The 14,293-nt window shown below is 51.7% G+C and overlaps 2 protein-coding genes across 2 annotated transcripts; one reads left to right on the top strand and one right to left on the bottom strand.

Annotated features, from left to right (window-relative positions):
• The first annotated feature begins 3,487 nt into the window (after positions 1 to 3,487).
• Positions 3,488 to 6,754, top strand: CDK4 (cyclin dependent kinase 4). The gene is made up of 8 exons (XM_056117729.1): positions 3,488 to 3,692; positions 4,131 to 4,367; positions 4,486 to 4,621; positions 4,741 to 4,908; positions 5,047 to 5,156; positions 5,718 to 5,768; positions 5,905 to 6,040; positions 6,362 to 6,754. The coding sequence occupies exons 2-8, from the start codon at positions 4,150 to 4,152 to the stop codon at positions 6,452 to 6,454; spliced, it is 912 nt and encodes a 303-aa protein (XP_055973704.1). The 5' UTR covers positions 3,488 to 3,692; positions 4,131 to 4,149; the 3' UTR covers positions 6,455 to 6,754.
• TSPAN31 (tetraspanin 31) lies at positions 6,755 to 10,234 on the bottom strand. Its single transcript, XM_056117734.1, has 6 exons — positions 9,968 to 10,234; positions 9,287 to 9,454; positions 8,791 to 8,871; positions 8,346 to 8,474; positions 7,505 to 7,615; positions 6,755 to 7,419 (listed from the first exon to the last, which is right to left on the bottom strand). Exons 1-6 carry the CDS (start codon positions 10,028 to 10,030, stop codon positions 7,345 to 7,347), a joined length of 627 nt encoding a protein of 208 aa, XP_055973709.1. The 5' UTR covers positions 10,031 to 10,234; the 3' UTR covers positions 6,755 to 7,344.
• Positions 10,235 to 14,293: the final 4,059 nt, after the last annotated feature.

Raw genomic sequence — 14,293 nt, 5'->3', positions numbered from 1 at the left:
GGCCGCCCGGGCGCCGGGGCTGGCGGGGCCGAGCGGGCGGGCGGCCCGGGGGCGCCGGGGCGGGCGGCCATGGCCGGGGCAGGGGGGCGGGGAGAGGGGCTCAGGGTGCCGCGCCCCGCGGGTCCGGGTCCGGGGCGGGCCGAGCCCCCGGCGCGACGCCGCCCCCCATCTCGGCCCTCCTGGCCCCAGGCCCGCGCCCGCTCCCGGCTCCGGCTCGCTCGGCCCGTGCGCTCGGCGGCGGCAAATGGCGGCTCCTTCCGGCGGCGGCGGCGGCGGCGGCGGCGGCGGAGACCCCCCCCCGAGCGGCGGGCGGGCGGGGCGGGCGGCGCGGGCGCCGGGGAGCCGGTAGGGATGGAGGGAGGGGCGCGGCGGGGAGGGGGAGCGGGGAGAAGTGGCCGCGGCTGCGCATCCCCGCCCCGCCCCGCACGAGCAGGTGTCCCCCGGGGCGGGGGCGCGCGTGCGAGCGCGGGGGAGGGGAGGAGGGTGTGGCCGGGAAGGGGCGAGCGCGGGGGGGGGGCGGAGGGGCGGAGGGGCTCGAGGCACAGGTGCACCGGGGAGGGCGGCGCTGCCCCGCGGGCGCGGACGGGCCGCGAGAGAGCCGGGGGGGGACTCGGGCGAGGAACCTTTTCGCACAAAAGACCGAGTGAGCCGGCTGCGCGGCGGCGGCGTGGGGTGGGGAGGAGAAGCGGGCGAGGAACGGGATGGGATGGTGCGAGGGAAAGAAGTCTGCGACTGTGGAGTGTGCGGGAGACGCGAGTGTGGAAGGGATGAGCGGGTCTTTGCCGGCACGCCCCTGGGAAGAGTGGCCTCCTTGCCGCCGCTGTGGGGAGCGTGACCCCCCCACCACACACCTGCTCAGCGCCGAGCTTTTACTTGTGCCCTGATCCTGAGCACCCTTCAACTCCTCACCAAGTAATTTCTACCTTACGTTCGCATCCTCCTTGTTTCCCTTTTCCAAATGCTGAAGGAAGGGGAATTAGGGGAAAATCCTTTGGGTCAAACACACTGGGAGCAACTTAATTAGTAAAAGAGTAATTAAAAGGAAAAGGGAGGGTATGGAGCAAGGGACAGACGAAAACTCTCAATAGAAAGTGCATATGGAGAATGATACCCTTACAGATGAAATATTTTGGGTGGAAGAATGAATGAATCAGTTCAAGGGGTTGGAATCCAACCCAAAATAGAGGATGACTTCTGTTCCCGAACAGCAAATAATGGTATGCTTATGTGGAAGGTGAGGCTGAAGTGGAGAATGCTGATGTAGGGGGAAAGTTGTAAGCCTTCCAGAAGGTTTGCAGCCCAACCAGTCAAATAAAGGTAACCATTGAGGGCTGAAGAGATAGCTCAATGGGTCTGAGTGCATGAAAAGCAAAACATGCTTTGCATGCCAGAGACCCAGGTTGGATCCCCTGGGGACCCTCTAGCATACAGCCTCAAAGGTGTGGCCAAAAAAGAAAGAAACAAAACATAACCAATGAATCATTCACCTTACTGCCCCTTAGCCAGTTCAGAATTTGAGGTTTTTCTTACTACTGCCCTAGCTCCCTAGCAGAATGGAAAAGGGGGTGGAATCTGTACTGATCTCTATTCCATTTTATCGTGGAGGATGGTTTATATTTATCTCAAACCTGAACTCTTACGTCATTGCTTAGATGGTTAAAAGAATAGAACTTAGGATGGAAAGAGTAGCAAATAGGGTAATAAGATGATTTCAGGGGTGGAGATATGGTAGCTCATCTGCCTTGCATACAGCTGGCCCATGTTTGATCATGTACCCCATAAGTCCCCCTGCCAAAGAAAAACCTTAGGAGTGATCCCTGAGCACAGAGAAGGAGTAAGCCCTGAGCACTGCTAGGGTGTGCCACACTCCAAAAAAAGATTTTAGTTTCCTCACACTAAGACACTGGTTCCTTCTCTCCTCCATTTCCCCACCCAAGGGCTCAGTAATAAGTTAGATCCCCACTGAAGATGCCAGAAAACTCGCTTCTGTCTACCTAAGTGTGAGCAGAGGCCACTTGAGAACATCTGTGTCTTGAGCAAGGAATAGCAAGGGGCTTTGTAAAAAGACTTATCCTGGGAAATGAAAAACAGAGCAGCACAATGATCCTAAATGGGGAAGCATAAAGTTTACAGAAGGGCACTTATTCTTCTCAATATGATGGTATGGGATAGTAGTAGAGGTAACTACCATGCACACAGTCACTTCACTTCCTTGCACACAGTCACTCTTGTGTCTACTCATCTGTCAGCATATCATGTCAAATATCACACACATTTATATACACACACATATAAAGTATAGCATCTTAGAGCTGAAAGAACCTGAAGGTCCATGTATTGCTGTCTCCTTGTCAGTGACTTCTCTGCCAGCTGGCGTATGGTCTCTGCTTAGCACTCCCAGGAGGTGTGGAAATTGGGAAAAAAGTAAGGCTACTTTGCCACTCTTCCTGTTGGATTACTGGTTTAATCTACCTTCTGTCAATCCTTTAGTCCTTCTTTTGCCCTCAGATGGCATGTTTCCACACTATTTTATAGGACCATATTGTTGGCTTTGAAGACAGTTCTCTGCAGATGGTTTATGGGTTTTGGACCACACCTCAGCGTGCTCAGGGGCTACTCCCAGCTCGTGTTTGGGGGACCATGTGATGCCAGGGACCAAACCTCAGCCTCCCACTTGCAGAGCAAGCTCTTGACTTATTAAGCTATCTCTACGGCCCTGTAGCGCTATTTTAAGAGGCCAAAGTTGTTGGGAGGGTTGAAGCCATAATACAGCAGCTAGGGTGTTTGACTTGCAAGCTCCTGACCCAGGTTTCATCCCTGGCATCCCATATAGTCTCCTGAGCTCGCGAGGAGTAATTCCTGACTGTAGAGCCAGGTGTAAATGCTGAGCACTACCGGATGTTGGCCCCCAAACGAACAGGCTATTAGTTGGGGCAACAAAAAAAACCCACAAACACCTCAGATACACCCAGAAAGCAAGCACTGTGCAAAATTTTTATTATTCAACAATGAGTGAATGAAACAAAGACAAAAATGAGCGTGCTTTCCTATTGATGGTGGAGCAGAAAGGCGACAGCACCACCTCTCGTCCCCCAAGATCCCCGTCCCCCTCCCCCGCACAAAGAAAGAGTGAGACGTCTAGTAAGACTGGAAGTGCGCCTAAGCTGGGCCTGCAGCCCAGAGTTGGGAGCTGGGTGGCCCAGGTTACCATGGCACCGATTTGGGCTCCACCCTCTCTCCTCCCACTTTCCCCACCCCACCCCGCCAGGGTAATGGCAGCTAGTCACGTGCTCTGCCGCGTAACCACACCTCTGCTCCTCGGAGCAATGTCAAGACAGTCACGTGGGCTAGCAACAGATCACGTGGTCGCCGGGGCTCTCCGCCCCCTTCCCTCGCGGTCGCGGTCGCAGTCTTGCCACGCCCAACCGTCCCCCTGCGCAGGGGCGGCATGTCACGTGCTCCGCACGTCCGGCAACTCGCCCCGCCCCCCCAGTTTCCGCGCGCCTCTCTGGCAGCTGGTCACATGGTGAGGGTGGGGGTAAGGGGGGCCTCTCTAGCCTGCGGCCTGTGTGTCTATGGTCAGGCCCGCAGAGTCCAGCTGCCCCGGACACTGCTTGAGTATATGGCGTGGCGGCACCCTGCTCCTGGGCACCGATAACGGGAAGCCCCCGCAGCTCCAGACTCCGGGTGGGGTAAGTGCAGCCCCTTCTGGGACTGGGGGCCAGTCTCGCCCTGCACAGCGTCCAGCGCGGGCTAGTTCTGGGAGGGTCGATCGAGGGCGGGAGGAGGGGGGGGCAGTATAACGTCCTTTGTGGTCGTGGGGGAGGTGTGATTTCAGGACCGGGGGGTAGGGTCTTGGGTGCTGGGGTGTGTTTCCTTTGTGAGGAGCGCGATGGCCCCAGAGGAACGGGCGATCTTCCCTCCTCGGACCACACGTGGCCGGCGGGGCTGGGGTAGCCTTTGTGTGAGCCGAGGGGCCGGCCTCGTGGGAAGTTGGGGGAGGGCGGGGGACAGGATGGTGGCGGCGGCGGCGGCTTTGTGGTGACTTTTCGTGGGAGCCCCTCACTCTCGCAGGCTCCTATCAGCCGGACTCGGGAAGGGAATTTCCTTAGAAGTTTCTTTGTTTGTAGGATTTCTTCTGATCTGGGAATGGCTACCTCTCGATATGAACCCGTGGCCGAGATTGGTGTCGGTGCATACGGGACGGTGTATAAGGCCCGGGATCCCCACAGTGGCCACTTTGTGGCTCTTAAAAGTGTGAGAGTCCCCAATGGAGAAGGTGCTGGAGGGGGCCTGCCTATCAGCACCGTCCGGGAGGTGGCATTGCTGAGGCGGCTGGAGGCCTTTGAGCATCCCAATGTTGTCCGGTGAGAAGATGGAGGGTCGGGAGTGGCACCCCCCCAAGCCCCCCACCCCCAGCAAACATGAGGCCGTGTTAGATCAGAGGGCATTGACAATCATTGAGTGACCATTTATTCTGGCCAGGCTGATGGACGTCTGTGCCACCGCCCGGACCGACCGGGAGACCAAAGTGACCCTGGTATTTGAGCATGTGGACCAAGACCTGAGAACTTATCTGGATAAGGCCCCCCCACCAGGTTTGCCAGTGGAGACCATCAAGGTGAGTGAGGTCCACAGACAGTTGAGAGTCAGATTGCCACCTATGTAGTAGAACCAGCTGGGATCTCAGTGGTGCCAAGTTTCCAGCGTCTCTGTACCCCCCACTCCCCCTTAAACCAGGATCTGATGTGCCAGTTTCTGAGAGGACTGGATTTTCTTCATGCCAACTGCATCGTTCACCGAGACCTGAAGCCAGAGAACATTCTGGTGACAAGTAATGGAACAGTCAAGCTGGCTGACTTTGGCCTGGCGAGAATCTATAGCTACCAGATGGCACTCACTCCTGTGGTCAGTATAAAGATGGCAGCCCAAAGAGGGTTCTGTTTGGGTGGCCTGTTGCAGTTGACTAAGCCCACCCTTTGTGACTTCAAGCAGTTGTACTTACAGGTAACTTGTAGGGCCCTCATTCATTCATATTCCTATTAGGTCGTTACACTCTGGTACCGCGCTCCAGAAGTTCTTCTGCAGTCTACATATGCAACACCAGTGGACATGTGGAGTGTTGGCTGTATCTTCGCCGAGATGTTCCGTCGAAAGTATGGGACCCAAGTATCCTGAGCTATCTTGAATATCTGAAATATCTTATTCTCCAAACTGCCTGTTTTTGGGGCCAGAGTACAGTGGTGGTTGCAAGGTGCTTTCCTTGCCCACAGTCCGCCGGAATTCAGTCCCTGGCACCATATAAGCACCTGAACATGGCAGGGTGTGACACCTCCCTCCCAAACAAACAAGAAATTCTGGGGCCTAATAGTACAACTGGTGGGGCATTGCCTTGTACACAGCCAATCTGGATTTGATCTCTGGCACCCCATATGATCCCCCAAGCCCGCAAGAAGTGATCCGTGAGCACAGAGCCAAGAGTAAGTGCTGAACATGGATGGGTGTGGCCAAAATAAACTGCCCATTCTTAAACTTGTTCTCTCCTGGCCAGCTTGTCCATAAGCAGCAGTTCTGGAATGTTGTAGAATGTGGACCTTCATTCCTCATTTATTCCTTAGACATCCCTTTAGTCTCCAGCCCTCTGTTTTGAGCCTCTAAATATTAATCACATTATTCCCATGTCTTTGATTGCTGTCTTGTGTCCCTTCTTACCACAGGCCTCTCTTCTGTGGAAACTCTGAAGCTGACCAGTTAGGCAAAATCTTTGAGTAAGTGACCGGCCAGGGGGAGAATTTTTCATTCTTCGTTCTGCCCTTCCTCTTACGCCTGGATGGCAGCTGGCTCTAGAAATGGGGCCCACAGAAGGGGCCCTCTTGATGACGAATGATTCTCCTGTTCCCATAGCCTCATCGGGCTGCCCCCAGAAGAAGACTGGCCTCGAGATGTGTCTCTGCCCCGAGGAGCCTTTTCTCCCAGAGGGCCCCGCCCAGTGCAGTCAGTGGTACCTGAGATGGAAGAGTCTGGAGCACAACTGCTACTGGTACTGGGCTCGGGCATGGCAACAGATACGGGGAGACACTGGGGTGAAAACCAGAATGGCATCAAAGGGTTCCAAGCCCCGATTACTGAGACTTGGTGGACGGGGCTATATTTTATTGCGGTGGTAAATGGCCAGGCAAAAAGAGGGGTAGAAGAAACAGTCATCCCAAAACAACACATTTTTTCCCATTTTGTGTGGATGCTGGGAATTGGACCGAGGGTGGCACGCATGCGAGGTGCAGTTCCACCACCTGGTTATATCCCCAGCACCCATAAGCCTTTCGATTTTTTCACAAGACCTGACCCCTGTCTTCTCCCTCAGGAGATGCTGACTTTTAACCCACACAAGCGGATCTCTGCCTTCCGAGCCCTGCAGCACCCTTACCTACAAAATGGAGAAGGTAACCCAGAGTGAGCAATGGAGAGGCTCCAGCAGAACCAGAAGCCGTCATTTCCCTTCCTTTGAATCTGAGAGGAGAAGCCCTCACTGCGGCCATCTGCCTGAGCTGAGGCGGTGGAATTCCATCACCGACTTTTTCACCAGCTTTTTTACAGAGAATATTTTGCTGCCTTAATGACATTTCCCCCACTCCTCTTTTAGAGGTGTGTCCTTCTGTGCTCTCTTTCCTTTAGATCAGGGGGGTGTGCCTTGTTTTCCCTTTTCCTACCTGATATTGGGGTCCTTTTTTTATACACGAAAACAAAACAAAACAGATATGGTCTTTTGTTTATTTCTCCTCTGTGTTTCTTCTTTTGATTGACTTTGTTATCAAATGTTTGGAAAAACCACTTAGAAGATGAAACTGCAGAATCTTACTCCTCTTTTTAAAACTAGGGGGCCTTCATAAGGAAACCACTTAAGTTGTTTCTTTGAATAGAGAGTTAAATGGCTTTTATTACTGAATTTCCCCAAACTGAGTCCAGCGTATTATGAGGAAGAGTTCTTGGTAGACTTCTTCTTGGCTCTGATTGACCGTTGAAGCCAGGCCAAGCTATGTGGATGTGGTCCAGCATATGGAATGGAAAAAAGGGGGAAAACCGAGCCAGGAATGACTCGAACCTCTATCCCATCTCATGCACTCCCAGGAATATCCCAAATCCATTCAGGGAGAGAGGGAAGACATTTTTCTTGCTCCCACTAAAACATGTCAAGGCATAAAGCCTAGCCACTCAGTCATCATTAGGAGATATGGGGAAGGGCCTTCCCTTTTTCTCAGATAAAAGGGCTTGGTAGACCCTAGGTTTTCCCTCAGGGCAGAAGAAAAAGCTTAGGGAGAGCAGGAGCTGTGCCAGAGGAATCCAGTGTCATAGAAAGGCACTGGGGTTAGCTCGTGGGTCTTTCTGATTCCGGAATCTCATCGCTAGCCAAACACCAAGGATCTGTAGAAAAGGGAGACAAAGATCAGCACCAAATCTGAACCAGTGAGGTGAAAGAGCGTATCTACACAGGAAACCATAGTGTTACCTCTGTAAAGCTAAAGAAGAGTCCAACACCGCCCAGGATTTTTAGGGCTTCGTCTGAATGTTTGAGCAGTTTTTCTCCACACAACTGACAGGTGTTCCACTTAGTGCAGATCTGAGGATAAAATGTATTGTGAGGAACCAGTGTCTTTTTTTTTTTTTTTTTTTTTTTTGCTTTTTGGGTCACACCTGGCGATGCACAGGGGCTACTCCTGGCTCTGCACTCAGGAGTTACTCCTGGCGGTGCTCAGGGGACCATATGGGATGCTGGGAATCAAACCCAGGTCGTTCACATGCAAGGCAAACGCCTTACCCGCTGTGCTATCTCTCCAGCCCCAGGAACCAGTGTCTTAATGTAAGAAACTTAATTTTTTTTTCCCCTTGAGTGTGGCACACCCCAGCAGTACTCAGGGATCACTCCTAGAGGTTCTTGGGGGAACTCATGGGGTTCATGATCAAATCTGGGCCGGTTTCATGCAAAGAAGATGACCTATCATCTCTCCGCCCTGAAATCATCTTTGCTACCCTATTTGCTACTCTTTCCATCCTAACTCCTATTCTTTTTAACCATCTAGGCAAAGATGTAAGCGTTCAGGTTTGAGATAGATATAAACCATCCTCCATGACAAAATGTAGTATAGATCAGTATAGATTACATCCCCCTTTCTATATCACAGGACCTGTGGTGAATGGCCCTAGAAATGATCCCATTGAGCTAAATCTCTCATTCACCCCACCAGTCAGCGGCACAAAGCCCTGGCGCAAGAGGCAGCCACGTGCTGACTATTAAAATCTGGCCATTTGGACCTTTTCCTGACACACTCTTCTGTCTTCCCACAACTCACAGCAGCACAAGAAGTAAGATCTTGATTCAGGGTTGTGAGGTTGAATAAGCCGCAACAATCAAAATTTCTTTCCAATTCATGCCGGGTTTTATTGCTCATGACCCGCCAAGAAGCATTGATGACATCTGTCTGGAGGATAGAGGCAGAGTGAGTTTATTTGCTGCTAAGTTAACCATAAGAATTCCCCTACCTCCTGATCTCAGTTAAGGTGTCTTTATATTTTCCTGCTTCAGTGAAGTGACTCATTCCTCAGAAGCAAAGGCATATGACATTTACACACACAAAATGACAAATATTCACGTCAGGTTCTTGAATGTCATCTTCATGTAGCCAGACATCCGAGACCAAGGAAGCAAATGGCCCAAGGCTCTTCAATCTGGTGGATCTAAGAATGTTGAGACCAGATAGGTGGGAGTTATAGGTTAAAGAGAAAGCATCTCCTTACCTGTTTGCTTCGGCTAATAGCCAGACAGGAACAAGAGATTCCAAACTGGAAAATGAAGACCAAACCAAGGATGATCATGTACTGAGAAGAGAAGTTAAGGGGGGAAAAAGCCACCCTAGATTACTTTTTTGTTTCTTGGACCATACCCTATGTCGGGGGAAGGCACAGAGCTAGTCCTGGCTCTGCACCTGAATCACTCCTGGCAGTGCTTAGGGGACTATCCGGGACTCCAGAGATTGAACCTGAGTCTGCTTCACGCAAGGCAATTGCCCTATGTGTTATACTCTCCAGCCCCATCGTGCTTTTATTTGGGGGGAAGGGGACGGGCACTGCACCCAGTAGTGCTAAGGGGACCATTTATGGTGCTAGAGATCACAACGGTTGGCCTCATGCAAAGCAAGCATCTTACCCACTGGATTCTCCAGCCCCCACTTCTTTTTAGACATCTCAATTTTCCATAGGGCCCTGGGATTCCCATGACTTCAGGTCAGGATACAAAGAACAACAGCACTTGGTGGTGGTTAACTGCACCCACCAGTCCAGCCACTGCGATGAGAAGAAGGAAGACTCCCACAGCTATGACTCCACCGATGATACGGATGCTGGACACCAGGCCCAGGCTAGTGGCCCACGCTGCCACTCCAACAAGCAACAAGCCTACCAGCTATGGGAAACAGAAGAGAACAAGTCTGCAAAGGGCTCTGGCGGCCAGCACAAAAAAACGGCCTGAGGGGAGGCTAACAAGAAGGAACTGAGCCCTGTGTGAATGAGGAAGAATAGGTGCCTGGGGAATTGGGGGCATCCCGGCACACTCCTCCCACCCATCGGTGGCTGGGATGGGGGTAGAAGGTGGTAGGGATAGCTGCCTATGAATATAAATAGCAATCTTTGGCTTTGTCCAGCATTCTTTTTTGGGAGAACTTTAAATTCACAGGAAGAATGGTTGGGTCTTTAGGTCCACGACCATCTGTTTGTTCACCAACCCCCCCAAGACAAACCCTCTGGCCACCGGAAGTTTTCCCTCTTCCCACGGAAGTCCCTAGGAATTCCCTCTTCGCCGGAAGCTCCCTGGAATCTTCCCGGAACGCCCCAGTACACCCCTCTCCCCGCCGGAAGTCCCCTAGAGACTCTCCCCACTCGTCTTTCCACCCCGAGCTTTCCTCCTCCAAAACCTCACCATGTAGACCACGTTGAGCGCGCACAGCGCATTCTTGGAACAGGCAAATCCACCACAAACCATCTCCCCAGCTTTGGGGACCCAAATGGTCCCGAGGACTTGGGGGAGGGTCTTGGGGACCGTCTTCTTGGACCCGGACAGCTTCTGTTCCTTTAAATCGGGTCCGCCAAACCCAAAGCTCTGCGCCTGCACCGACCCACCCCTGCCTCTGGATTGGCGAAACTCGGGCTAATCCTCGACGCCCAGGGCCCGAATGCCAATCAAGCTGCATTACGTCACTGGCCCGCCCCCGGCCCCGCCTTGAGGCTCTTCATTGGCTGGGGCCCGGTGGGGGCTGGGCTTCTGAAGATTCTCAGGGGGATCGTAACCTACACTTCCGAACCCAGGATTGAAAACCGAGCTTTCTGCAGTCCGAGCCGGGATTCAGAGCTAATCCGACGGCTACTGGGAGGGAGGAGGAGCTGGATACCTGAAGGGCGACGAGACGAGGTTTAGCGAGCCGGGCGGAAAGGGCTCCGCCCCGCGAGGGAGCGCCCTGCCCGCCCCTTTCCGCTAGTTCTGCAGTGACCTCACGATGATGTCATTGTCTGTAGTCATAGCGTCATACTCGGAAATGCCCCGAGGTGCAGCATTTGAAGCTATTTAGTCGTGCCACGGAGGGTGTAGCCACACCCAGTCAATTTTCACTTGTTTGCAAGTATGCCCCTGTCCCCTCCAAATGGATGTTAATACTCTAAAAATGCAACGTGAACCTCGGGAGTGACACCCCCGCCGCTCCCCCCACCCCCGCTGCCACCCTTCCTCCCCCTTCACAGCCCCTCTTCCTCGCCCGGCATTAGCGGCCGAGACACAGAAACCAAACAGAGAAAGACATTCCTTGTGGAAAATAAAGCAGCCTCTGGCCGTTTTTCCCCCTCCTTGTGTGACAAAGCTAGAGGCTGGGTAGGGCGCTTGCCTTGCACAGGGCCACCCCGGGTTGATCCCAGCACCTCACATTGTCTCCCTTCGTCACAGCTCCACCAGGAGTGATTCCTGAGCTCAGAGCGAGGAGTAAACCCTGAGCACAACTGGGTTGTGCCCCACACACACACTACACAAAATGCCACAAGTACATACATGGGTGTGCTTCACACACTCAAATGTCTGCATGGGGACTCGCAAAAAAAAAAGTGACGAAAGGAAGGGTCCAGAATATACATGTGAGAGGTGGAAGAGATAGCGCAGCGGGTGCTAGCTTTGCACTCAGCTGACCCAGGTTCAATCTCCAACATTCCATATGGTCCTGGGAGCTCAGCTAGGCATTATTTCTTAGTAAAGAGCTGGAGTAACTCCTTGTGCATTGCTGGGTGTGATACAAAACAAAACCCAGAACAACCCAGAACATACACATGAGGGTTAGAAGACTCTCCACATTTCTACTTGGGAAGATTGGTGATCGGTATATTTGCCATTCTGTGCTTAGACATAAAACCCTTTTCCTGGGGCTGGGAAAAGGCTTGACTCCTCTCCCCCAAGAAAAAGAATGAAAAGGAAAATGAAATACATCCCTTCATCTCTCTTTCTTTCTCTCTGAGTTCTTAGTTCTATAACTGCAGAGGCATTGTCTTCCTACAATTAATATTAATATTAATAGTCCGATTGTATGAGTTTCATCTTCACCACTCACTGCTACCAGTTAGGTGCTCTGTGCCTGTTTCTTTAAGTGGGGGTAAATCACTACACACCTGCCTCTCACTGTTGTGAAGACTGCATGACTTAAGATGTGGCTAATGCAATGAACAGAACCTGGCAGTGTAAACACTGTTATTATTATTGCATGCTATTTTACTGTCCAGTGGGTAGCCCCAATGCCAATTCCTTCACCCCCAACTATATAAATGTTTACAAATCATGTGTAAAATGGTTTGTAAAATCAAAACATTTTTCAGACACCTGGCAGGGCCAGAAAAGTTTGAATCTTGAAACAAAGTGATTCAATTCAACTACCCACATTTTTCGACTCTTATCCCTTCCAGATTTTATTCTGTCCTGCAATTCTTCATCCAACCTCTTCCTTTTATGTCCTAAATCAAAAACAAGATTTGATTTATATCCTAAATCAAGTATTGGGGAGAAAGGAAGCTGGCGGGTCAGCACCTGGATTGTGAGGTGTAGTGGAAAGGGCATCAGGATTATAATCAGAAAGAATTTATCTTTACTTCACCTCTTACTGACCTCTCAAGGATTTGGTTTCTTTTTCTGCAGAAAAGAAATAATAATCCACCATTTGGGCCTGTGATGAGGGTGATATATATGAAAGTATGTTGTAAATTAAAGACCACTCTCCACACGCATGAAGGTACGGCAGAGGAACAAAGGCACGTGGGTCCCGGGGCTGAGATCTCCAAGCCTGCTCGGATCAGGGCTGAGCATCCTCCACCCAGATCCTCCATCTTTCAGTAGGCAGGGGTCACACCCACCAACTGGCCCCCTGGCGCCGTGTAATCCCATCAACGGCCAAGACCCAGAGACTATAAAACCGGAAGCGCGTGGCCGCATTTGCGGCCGTGAGACATCTTATCATCTCATTCCTACTCTGGACAAAGTGGCAAGCTACTGAATGTAACATGCCCACACGGCAGAGTCTGGCAAACTCCCCGTGGCGTACCCAATATGCCAAATACCAGTAACAATGAAGGGTCTCATTCTCCTAACTCTGAAAGAGCCTTGAATATGGCACTTTTTAAAATCTCAGGGCTAGGATGAAGGAGACGTTACTGGGGCCTGCTCGAGGCAATCGACGAACAACAGGATGATCGTGATCATTGTAAATTACTGTTATAAACAAATTAGTTGTTATAAAAGTAACTGAACATGAAACATAGTGGTTTTGTCTGGGCCCGAGTTACCAACCTTCATAAGCTGTTGTCCCCTGATTACTTAGCCCCTTTAAGCAGAAGCAGATACAGTGGGGTGCCTCTGACTGAAGAAAAGCTGTGTTGTAAGATGTGAAAAGCAGACTCTTTATGGGCTGGAGTAATAGTACAGTGGTAAGGTGCTTGCCTTGCAGGCAGCTGACCCAGATTTGAGCCCCAGCATGTCATATGTTCCCCAGAGCCCTGAGTACAGATGATCCCTGACTACAGAGTCAGGAATAATCCCTGAGCACTGCTGGGTGTGGCCAAAAAAAAATCCCAAGGCACATTTTTCTTTTAAAAGAATGCAGACTCTTTGGATGTAGAAAGTGGCACGTGGGTGGTGAGTACCACTGTAAACTGGGATGCAGGGCTAGGAGGCTGACAGACCAAGTGTGCATATGGTATAAGCAGTACCGTGCTCCAAGTGTGCATAAGGATTCCTGTGTGTATTGGAGACAGAAGACACATCTCTAGGTCACCAAACATTTGGGATTGCACCTGGGACCTGGCTTGCTACATTCTTCCAGGACCAACACCCGACTTAATTAGCCACCTCCCACAGGAAGCCCTGGGATGCTTGTTTTTTTTTTTTATCTGTCATTACCTTTTTTTTTTTTAATTTTTATTTATTTATTTATTTTTCTTTTTTTTATTAGTGAAAAACCATGAGGTACAGTTATAGGCTTACAAATTTTGTGCTTGGGTTTCAGTTATACAATGATCAAGTGCCCATCCCTCCACCAGTGCCCGTGATCCATCCCCACGGGTCCCAGCATCCCCCCCCCCCCTCATCCCCCGCTCTCGGCAGGGGAATCCGAGCAGGATGCTGGTAGGGTTGAGAGTCTGACGCTAGAGGGGGTGGAAGACACAGGAGGTAGTGCTGTCTCAGGCTGTGGGTTTGAAACTCACCAGTCAGGAAGTGAGGCGACAAACGGAAGGGCTCGAAGGGCCGCGGAGCTCTGGGGCACAGGAGAAGGAGCCTTCTTGAGTTTAGGGGGTCATGGGGACCATGGATTTGGAGGCGAGAGGTTGCTGTTAGCTGGCAGGACAAGTCTGGGCAACATGCATGCCCAGAGGCAGCTGGCTGTAGCCACAGTAAGAGCAGAAGTCAGGCGACATGAGGTGGCTAAACAGGCTCTACGTCGCCTCAGGAAGCTGGCAGAGAGGGTGAGCGACCCTGAACTTCAAGATAGCATCCAGGCCTCACTGGACATCCTGCGAGGTAAGAGAGGGGTTAGTGTCCAACATGAGTGCTGGACCAGAGATGGCCTACAGAGTTTGCTGGGGACAACCCACTTTCCAACCACTTCCCAGTGCTGAGGTGGCGCTGGGCCCCGGGAGACTGCATTTGGGAAGGATGGAAAAAGACATGGGAGGCGTTCCTGCTCCTCTTTCCCCAGCTCTCATCCTTGTCCCAGGGGGGTTAAAA

The sequence above is a fragment of the Sorex fumeus genome, unplaced genomic scaffold, assembly GCF_029834395.1.
Source record: "Sorex fumeus unplaced genomic scaffold, SorFum_2.1 ptg000035l, whole genome shotgun sequence".
In the NCBI taxonomy this organism is placed as follows: Eukaryota; Metazoa; Chordata; class Mammalia; order Eulipotyphla; family Soricidae; genus Sorex; species Sorex fumeus.
This window is presented reverse-complemented; position numbering and strand designations above follow the sequence as displayed.

Coding starts and splice junctions, on each gene's coding strand:
- CDK4 (XM_056117729.1), top strand. CDS start 4,150: ATGGCTACCTCTCGATATGAACCCGTGGCCGAGATTGGTGTCGGTGCA. Junction 4,622..4,740: donor TGCCAGTGGAGACCATCAAG/GTGAGTGAGGTC, acceptor CCCTTAAACCAG/GATCTGATGTGCCAGTTTCT. Junction 5,769..5,904: donor CAGTTAGGCAAAATCTTTGA/GTAAGTGACCGG, acceptor CTGTTCCCATAG/CCTCATCGGGCTGCCCCCAG.
- TSPAN31 (XM_056117734.1), bottom strand. CDS start 10,030: ATGGTTTGTGGTGGATTTGCCTGTTCCAAGAATGCGCTGTGCGCGCTC. Junction 9,455..9,967: donor CGCTCAACGTGGTCTACATG/GTGAGGTTTTGG, acceptor TGTTTCCCATAG/CTGGTAGGCTTGTTGCTTGT. Junction 8,475..8,790: donor CTATTAGCCGAAGCAAACAG/GTAAGGAGATGC, acceptor TCTATCCTCCAG/ACAGATGTCATCAATGCTTC.